The 9,049-nt window shown below is 41.6% G+C and overlaps 1 protein-coding gene across 1 annotated transcript; it reads left to right on the plus strand.

The window, feature by feature from the left end:
• The first annotated feature begins 393 nt into the window (after positions 1 to 393).
• On the plus strand, positions 394 to 8,802 carry cct3 (chaperonin containing TCP1, subunit 3 (gamma)). The gene is made up of 14 exons (XM_042435843.1): positions 394 to 504; positions 3,331 to 3,392; positions 3,846 to 3,896; positions 4,067 to 4,129; positions 4,224 to 4,320; positions 4,451 to 4,568; positions 5,069 to 5,255; positions 5,354 to 5,503; positions 6,190 to 6,322; positions 6,419 to 6,500; positions 6,580 to 6,760; positions 7,887 to 8,132; positions 8,331 to 8,462; positions 8,562 to 8,802. Exons 1-14 carry the CDS (start codon positions 477 to 479, stop codon positions 8,652 to 8,654), a joined length of 1,623 nt encoding a protein of 540 aa, XP_042291777.1. The 5' UTR covers positions 394 to 476; the 3' UTR covers positions 8,655 to 8,802.
• Positions 8,803 to 9,049: the final 247 nt, after the last annotated feature.

A 9,049-nucleotide genomic window follows, 5' to 3' on the forward strand; every position in this document is an offset into this window, starting at 1 on the left:
GTAGGAAATATCTTGTGTCCAGCAGGAAAACTTCTGAAATGAAATATATTTTCATATTTATAGATTCTGGATTTTTTAATGAGGGATGAGGGAGTAGATGTAATAGATGGATTTTAACAAGATAATTGAAGTTTTTGTTTAAATGGAAAACCATATCAGACACAATTTTTATTCAAAGTAAAGTATTTTATATACATCTTGAAACTTGTCAAGAGATCTTTAAATTGAAGACTACAGTGTAAAAATGCCGGTTTGTGAGCAGTTCTCACCATAAAAGGCTGCGCCTCAATCTCCACTAATCGCTTTATTTTGCCCTCCTCATTGATCCGATTGGTGAAAACGTGCGTCTGTCATATTGATGCTCTCAGCTTATTGGCCGGACCCGTGTTGGTTTTCCCGCCCCTGCCGTTGAGCCCTCCCTCTCCTCGTGCCCCTCAGAAGCTTCCAGGCTCTGCTGTCCGGCGTGTGCTGCGAAAATGATGGGCCAGCAGGTTTTAGTGCTTAGTAAGTATCCCAAAACATTTAAATATAAAGTTTAACGTTTGTACTTTAACATGGAGGCTGCACATAATCGGTACCGTCTCCGATTTTAGCCGTTTATCGTCAGAGCGGCCCGGGTGCTTCTACACAAAGCGGGGACCGGCGGTTAGCTAGCGGTGGAGCATGCGCTAACCAGGCTAACAGCTAGCTAACAGTTAATATCGCCATTGACAGACAGCGAGGTGAAGCTAGCCGGTGTTAGCATCTTTAGCTCGGCTCTCGTGTATCCTGAGGCAACGGGGAGCGTGACTTTATGCTATGCTATGCTAAGCTAAGCTAACTTAGCCTCGTTACTCAGCATGAAAACGACGCTGAAGTTAGCTTCCGATTCGGGGTTAAGGGGAACGTTAACAGGCATTTTCATTATTATCAGACATTTAACAAATAAATCAATCGATACAATAATAGCCGGATTATTTGATTATGAAAATAACGTTTAGTTGCAGCTCTGTTTATAATGTTTCATCATCACATAATAACCTGACAACTGGTGAAATTTATCAATAAATCATGACGCAGCTGCAGATCAGTGAGGGTGTGGCTGCTTCAACTAAACATCACTTAAACAGACTATTAGTATCTCAGACAGAGATGAAGATTATTATCCGCCCGGTTATAACTGACTAACCCGACGCTGAAGTTAGCTTCAAATTCAGGGATTAAGGGAAACATAAATGATGATATTTAGTGGCTGATGCTCCGTTTTTGCTCCACTCACACTTGTGAGAAAGTGTAGATATCGTAGAAAAATCCTTAGCGCTGTTTAAACCCTGTTTCAGAATTGTGAAACCGTAATTTTACTCATAAAAACAGAAAAAAAGGCGATTTTATTGATTCAGTGAAGGAAAGAAAGCAGTGTCTGCATGCTGGATTTTAGCTCCCAAAAATGTATTTGACTGAAAAGACAATGCAGATTATTTTAACACTGTTTTCATCAGGCAGGATGTGTCAAATACAGTCAAATAATTTTTTTTTAAGCTAAAATCCTCTTTTCCCTTCATTCCTTGATATTCACACAAATCTATCTATAGTAGATATAGAATAAAATCTATATAAAAAAAGAACAGTCACATTTAAAAAGAAAGGAATAGACAGGGTGTTGTGTCAGGTATGAGGTCTTAATTGATCTTTTGTCTGTCTGTGGAGCAGTTATTTCAATCATTTTGGGAGACAATAAGAGCAAACGTGAACCTTAATTTGTATATAATGTAGTAAATTTGACTGACAAAGGTTGTATTTAGTTTAAAGTTTGTCAAAAGAAGAAAAAAAATCTACATAAAGATCATCTATAAGACACAATCCACTTCACCTGGACCTGGTCTAATATGGTCTGGACAGGAAAAAGCAGCGAAATCGCCTTTTTTCTGTTTGTCATAAGCAAAATAAAGATTTCACAAATCTGAAAGTGGGTTTAAACAGTGTTAAGGCTTCTGCTACGATGTTTTAACACGTTCTCACCAGTGTAAGGAGTGGAGAATCAGCTGCTAAATATCATTAATCATGTTTCTCTTAACTTTCCACTTAACCCTGAATCAGAAGCTGACTTCAGCATCGCGTATGAGAAGATGATCAGCTGATCTGCTCTAAAGCTTCAGCTGTGATGCTACTGCAGTTTATTAAAGAAGGATATCAGAGTTATAACAGACTGATGATGATAATCTTCATCTCTGTCTGAGCTGCTAACAGCCTGTTTAAGAGATGTTTATTTGAAGCAGCCACGCCCTCATTGATCTGCAGCTGCGTCGTGATTATCGATAAATTACACCAATTATTACGTTACTATGTTATTTTCATTAGTTATTCTGTGACGATAAAACATTATAATCAGAACCGTTATTTTCGTTATCAATTACTTCGATTATTATTGTATCGATTGATTAATTTGTAGATTAAATGTCTGTTAGAATTTCCCAGAATCAAAGGTGATGTCTGTAAATGTCTTTAAATATTCAGTTTATAATGATAGAAAATGATAAACAGAACATCTGAGACACTGAAGACTTTAGATTTAACTTTATTACAATGAACTAATTATCACAAATGCTGACAATTATTCTTTTGTTGATTAATTATTCAATTAACAGATTGTGGCAACGTGATTATTAAGTTTGAGGGATTTGATAGTGATTATTAGCTGTTAAAATGTATTTGTGACCCAAAATGTTCATAAAAAGTCTAAATCCAGTTTAATATGCAGATTGATGGAAAAGTCTGTTATTGATCTCTGATCACACAGCTGATCAGCTCTGGAGCTGCAATGATTAATCGATTAATTGCCAACTATTAAATAAACACCCGTCGATTTCGATAATTTAATTCTCTGATTCCAGCTTCTTAAATGTGAATATTTTCTAGTTTCTTTAATCTCTTTGACAGTAAACTGAATAGTTTAGACATTTGAAGACGTCATCTTAAGCTTTGGGAAACACTGATGCACATTTTCTGACATTTTAGAGACCAAACAACTAATTGATTAATTGAAAAAATAATCGTTAGTTGCAGCTCTACCAGTATTTAAAGGGTCAGTTAACTTAAATCACCAACATTATTTATCCATTCAGATGTTTGAACATCAGTGTTTCTGTCTCATCGTGTTTCATCATGTTTTTTGTTTTTGGATGTTGGTCAGACTGAAGACAGTATGAAAATAATCCATGAATGATGTACTGATTATGTATTGATTAACTTCCCGAGTTTGTTGAAGCTCAGTTTGTATCAGCTTCCAAATAAAAACGCTGCATTTGTTTGTGCTGAGTTTAACTTCCTGTTTGTCTGCTCTTCTCTCGGCAGACCAGAACGTGAAAAGAGAGTCAGGACGTAAAGTCCAGACTGGCAACATCAACGCTGCCAAGGTGAGTTTCTACTCTGCAGTAGAAAAAGTAGAAACATGCTGGTTTTACTTTATGCAGGTATTTAGCAGAGTCGCCCAGACAGACAGAAGAAGCCTTCACATGTTTAAACTGGCACTGAGAGGAAAACATGAATCATAATAATGTTTATTAACATGATACTTAACAGTTTAAGTATCATGTAAATAAATCTTTAGTCTGGTTCAGACTTCAGGGCATCAGTGTCTGCACGCGTCTGCTTATTGATTTGTGATTATTGTGATGTTGTTGTTGCAGTAATTCCCTTTAACTGGGACACGTTTCTGCTGAGAGAGACAGTAAAAGTGACTCTGACCTCATTTAAATGCAGCTTGTTTGTAGATCTGGTGTCACTGTGCTGACAGCAGAGAGTCACAAGCTGCTGACGTGTTTCTGTTGGTTCATGTGAATAATCTGTGACGTGTTTGTGTGTTTCAGACCATCGCAGATGTGATCAGAACCTGCCTCGGCCCTCGGGCCATGATGAAGGTGAGACAGCTCCAACGTCCAATCACAACAGAGAAACACTTACAATCTTTAATAATGACAGAATAACATACTGACTGTGTGTGTGTGTGTGTGTGTGTGTGTGTGTGTGTGTGTGTGTGTGTGTGTGTGTGTGTGTGTGTGTGTGTGTGTGTGTGTGTGTGTGTGTGTAGATGCTGCTCGACCCCACAGGAGGCATCGTGATGACCAACGATGGAAACGCCATCCTCAGAGAGGTCAGCACATCATTTAGATTCTCATATAGAATTTCACGTGTGTGTGTGTCACAGTGGGTCACCACTAACATCCCCCCCGTCTCCATGGTAACAGATCCAAGTTCAGCATCCTGCTGCCAAGTCCATGATCGAGATCAGCCGCACGCAGGATGAAGAGGTTGGAGACGGGACGACGTCAGTCATCATCCTCGGTGAGAAAACTCTGAAAATCTTGTAGAGATGATTAGGAGGAAACAACAGGAAACTGCTGACTGTGTGTGTTACTGTGTGTAATACTCGTGTGTGTGTGTGTGTGTGTGTGTGTGTGTGTGTGTGTGTTAGCCGGAGAGATGCTAGCTGTAGCAGAGCAGTTCCTGGAGCAGCAGATGCATCCGACCGTCGTCATCAGCGCCTACAGACAGGCTCTGGAGGACATGCTGGACACACTGAAGGAGATCAGGTATACATACACACACATACACACACACACACACACACACACACACACAAGAACTGACTGACATTAAAAATTACAAATAAAACTAAGTTTGTATGTGTTATAATTTCTATCAAGTTAAATCTACAAATCAGAAAAATAACCTGGAAATGATTTAGACTTGATGATGCAGCAAAGATGAGTATTTTAGATCCGTTAACTAAAAATGAAACTGAAGAAAATAAACGTCACATCACAAAATGTTCTAAAAACATGAAACTGAGTGACGAAGTGTGAAGTGTTTGTCTGCATTTATAATCAATAAAGTCATTTATAGATTGTGAGAAAAGTTTCATCGAGACATGTCTTTTATTTTGAAGGTTATAATGATTCAGGCGATTAATTGATCACTACTTATAAAGTTTACTGAGAGCAGAAGAAGTCATGATGATCTGTGACCTCTGACAGACGTTATTCAGATATTATTCAGTCAGGGTAATAAGCCCCTCCCCCCCTCCTCTCAGCACCCCCGTGGACACGGCGGACCGCTCCATGATGCTGAAGATCGTCCACTCTGCCATCAACACCAAAGCTCTGAGCCGCTGGTCCGAGCTGGCGTGCGGCATCGCTCTGGACGCCGTGCGCACCGTGGAGCTGGAAGACGGCGGACGCAAAGAGATCGACATCAAGAAGTACGCCAAGGTGGAGAAGGTACGGATCATACCCGCCCTCTGTGACGTCATCACTGACACCGCTTTATTCTGCTCAGCCTACATTTCCCATGATGCCTCTTGTGATGATGTGCTCAGGTTCCAGGCGGGATCATCGAGGACTCGTGTGTGCTGCGAGGCGTGATGGTGAATAAAGACGTGACTCACCCGAGGATGAGACGGATGATCAAAGAGCCGAGAATCGTCCTGCTGGACTGTTCTCTGGAGTACAAGAAGGGCGAGAGCCAGGTAACACGCACGCACACACACACACACACACACACACACACACACACACACACACACACTTCACACTGACACACACTGAATAACACACTTTCAGTACGTTTATCCATCTCGAGACTGACGATCCTCCCGTGACACTGACCGAGTGCAACACTACTATATCGCCGTATTTAAACTATATCATCGGGTATCTCAGATACACCAGGTTACCAGGGCAACCGAAAGTGTTTATATGCACTGTAATAACCTGAAACTGATTTCTCTCCTATTGCTGAGATTATTTTGGAAGCGTGCTTTACTCATTCAGGCTGCTTTGTGTTTAAGTTTTATCAGACTTTGGACGCAATTATTTTAAATACGAGGATGCGTCGCTCCGTGTAACAACCTCCTTTCATCCTGCTGCTCCGCTGCGCTTCCTCTGTCTGCACTCTTCTGTTTGTCACATGTGAAAAGCCGATTTAGAAACCTGGTGACACGTTACATGATGATCCAGGAGGAATCGACCTGAGCAAATCAGGTTTCTGTAATACTGAACCGCAATTACAGAAGTTTACACGACGACAGAAATCAGCTGACTGATGTAAACACACTGAGTGATGCGCACAGTAACACACACTCTGCTGTGTATTCTTCAGGTGTGTAATGTGTTAACTGTGTGTGTGTGTGTGTGTGTGTGTGTGTGTTTTCAGACCGACATCGAGATCAGTAAGGAGGAGGACTTTGCCAGGATCCTGCAGATGGAGGAGGAATACATCCAGCAGATCTGTGAGGACATCATCCGCATCAAACCAGACCTGGTCTTCACTGAGAAGGGCATCTCAGGTACACAACAACACACACACACTGTAACTAATTTGTGGTTTATTATAATCAATAAATGTTATCAGAGCGTAACCCTGCTTCTCTGCGTCCTCTCAGATCTGGCTCAGCACTACCTGGTGAAGGCCAACATCACCGCCATCCGCCGAGTGAGGAAGACCGACAACAACCGCATCGCCAGGTAAGCCGACCTCATGCCCGCTCACCTGCAGCCAATCGGCAATCGGCGGGATGTGATGTCACTGCTCTCTGTCCGGCAGGGCGTGCGGGGCTCGTATCGTCAGTCGGACCGACGAGCTGCGTGAGGAAGACGTGGGTACTGGCGCGGGGCTGTTTGAGGTGAAGAAGATCGGAGACGAGTATTTCACCTTCGTCACCGAGTGCAAAGATCCTAAAGCCTGCACCATCCTGCTGAGAGGAGCCAGCAAGGAGATCCTGGCCGTGAGCTCATTATTGATTTATTATTGATTACTGATCGTTTCATAACTTCTAAAATATTCTATTTTTTTAAACCTCTTCACACTCGCTCATACTTCACTCAGAAACTTCATTCAAACTTCAAATGAGTCTCCAGCTTTTGTTCTTTCTCATCTATTAATATATCATCTGTAAATATACAGTACCGGTTAAAAGTTTCTCCCCTGAGAACTTTTAAGTGTGTCCAGACTTTTGATTGGTACTGTATATATCTATAAATCAATATCATTTACCTGAGTTCAGCTTGTTCACACCTTTCTCAGTTTGTCTCAGTTTAAACTCATTTCAGAGATTCAACTGACTCTTTAAAGGATAACTATGATGATTTTGTACATTTTTCTTGTCAACAGATCTCATGTTTGGATCCAAACCAACAATGAACTCATCTACTAACAAGTATTATGTGTAAAACTATTAAAAACACATCAATTAGCCAAACTGCAGCGCTGGGTGACTTAATCCTTCATCCATGAAAACTGTGGCTACTGTAGTTTGTTTAGAAACGGCTCCAAAGACTAATAACATTGATAAGATAGTACCTCTTGACTTTATTTATTTATAATGCACATTATACAGTTTTCAAAGAACTTCAGTACAAATTCCAGACGTTATGATATGTAGCATAACAAGCTAGCGAAGCTGTAAACAGAACCGCGTTTCTGCACATGCTCAGTGACCAAACTCTTCATGATGAAGGAACATGTTGCCCAGTGCAGCAGACAACAACGGAGGAATAAGATACATCAGGCTTTAATACACACACAATACTTGTTAGTAGATCAGTTCATTGTTGGTTTGGATCCAAACATGAAGAAAAATCACCAGAATGATCCTTTAACTTACTCTTGTTCTGACACTTAAACTACTTTCAGTTCTGACACAGATTTTAATACTTCAGACAGTTTGACTGATTGTTTGTGAGTGTTTACACTGTAACTCCTTTCAGCCACTTCACCTTTTCAGTATTTTAACAGTTTCAGATGTTTAAACTGAAGCGATAGTCTTCATCATCCTCACTAGATGGATCCTGCTGTCAGTGAGGCGTTCAGGGCCCGTCCCTGCTGTCTGTAAAACTGAGTTCTGTGTTCAGGAGGTGGAGAGGAACCTGCAGGACGCCATGCAGGTGTGTCGTAATGTGCTTCTGGAGCCCTACCTGTTGCCGGGCGGCGGCGCTGTGGAGATGGCGGTGTCGAAACGTCTGACGGAGCGTTCCCGTGCTCTCACCGGCGTCGAACAGTGGCCGTACCGTGCCGTGGCCCAGTCACTGGAGGTCATCCCCCGAACCCTGATCCAGAACTGTGGAGCCTCCACCATCCGAGTGCTGACATCACTGAGGGTACAAAACTTTATTTATAACGGCAAAAACTTTAATTACAATCATCCAATGCTTATATAAAAGGATACAGAACTTTATATAAATCATCAAAAACTTTATTTAAATCATCAGAGTGGTACAAAGCTTTGTATCTAACGTGTGAAACCCGTCTATTGTAGTTTTTTGTTATTGATCATTAATCGATCTGTCTGTCTGAAGGCCAAACACATTCAGGAGAACAGTGTGAATTGGGGAGTGGACGGTGAGACCGGCTGTCTGTCAGACATGACCTCTCTGGGCATCTGGGAACCGCTGGCTGTCAAAGCTCAGACCTACAAGACAGCTGTGGAGGTGAGAACCAGACTGATACTCTGACGATCTGGTACTCTGACGTTCTGGTACCCTGACGTTCTGTTTGTCGGTTCTCACTGTGACTCTTCTGTTCCTCAGACGGCCATCTTGTTGCTGCGTATTGACGACATCGTCTCTGGTCACAAGAAGAAAGACAAAGACGAGCAGATGGGAGGACACGGAGCCGAGTAGATCCGCAGCGATCCACATCAACATCAGAGTCACTCCGTCACTGTTTGTGTGTGTGTGTGTGTCTGTGTGTATGTTTGTGTGTGTGTGTGGGGACCAGACGACTCACTGAAACTTAAAAACCGTCAATAAAGTTAAAATTAGAAACGTTCCTGCATCTGTTTTCATTTATTCTTGTGTTCCTGGCGTCTTTACCTGTTGAACCTCATATCGGTTTCAGCTGAATCAACACTGTGAGAAAGTTACTGCTTTACTTTAGTATTTTAGTTTATGAACTTTGTGTCCATGTGTGGAGATGCGACACTGCAGGACTGAGACGAGATGTTGGTGGTTTTCCTCTGAGTAAAGAATGACCAATCACATGCCAGTCCTCCTCACCTGCCCGAAACACATCCATC

The sequence above is a fragment of the Thunnus maccoyii genome, chromosome 15 (assembly GCF_910596095.1).
Source record: "Thunnus maccoyii chromosome 15, fThuMac1.1, whole genome shotgun sequence".
Lineage (NCBI taxonomy): Eukaryota > Metazoa > Chordata > Actinopteri > Scombriformes > Scombridae > Thunnus > Thunnus maccoyii.

Coding starts and splice junctions, on each gene's coding strand:
- cct3 (XM_042435843.1), top strand. CDS start 477: ATGATGGGCCAGCAGGTTTTAGTGCTTA. Junction 3,393..3,845: donor GCAACATCAACGCTGCCAAG/GTGAGTTTCTAC, acceptor TGTGTGTTTCAG/ACCATCGCAGATGTGATCAG. Junction 8,133..8,330: donor GAGTGCTGACATCACTGAGG/GTACAAAACTTT, acceptor GTCTGTCTGAAG/GCCAAACACATTCAGGAGAA.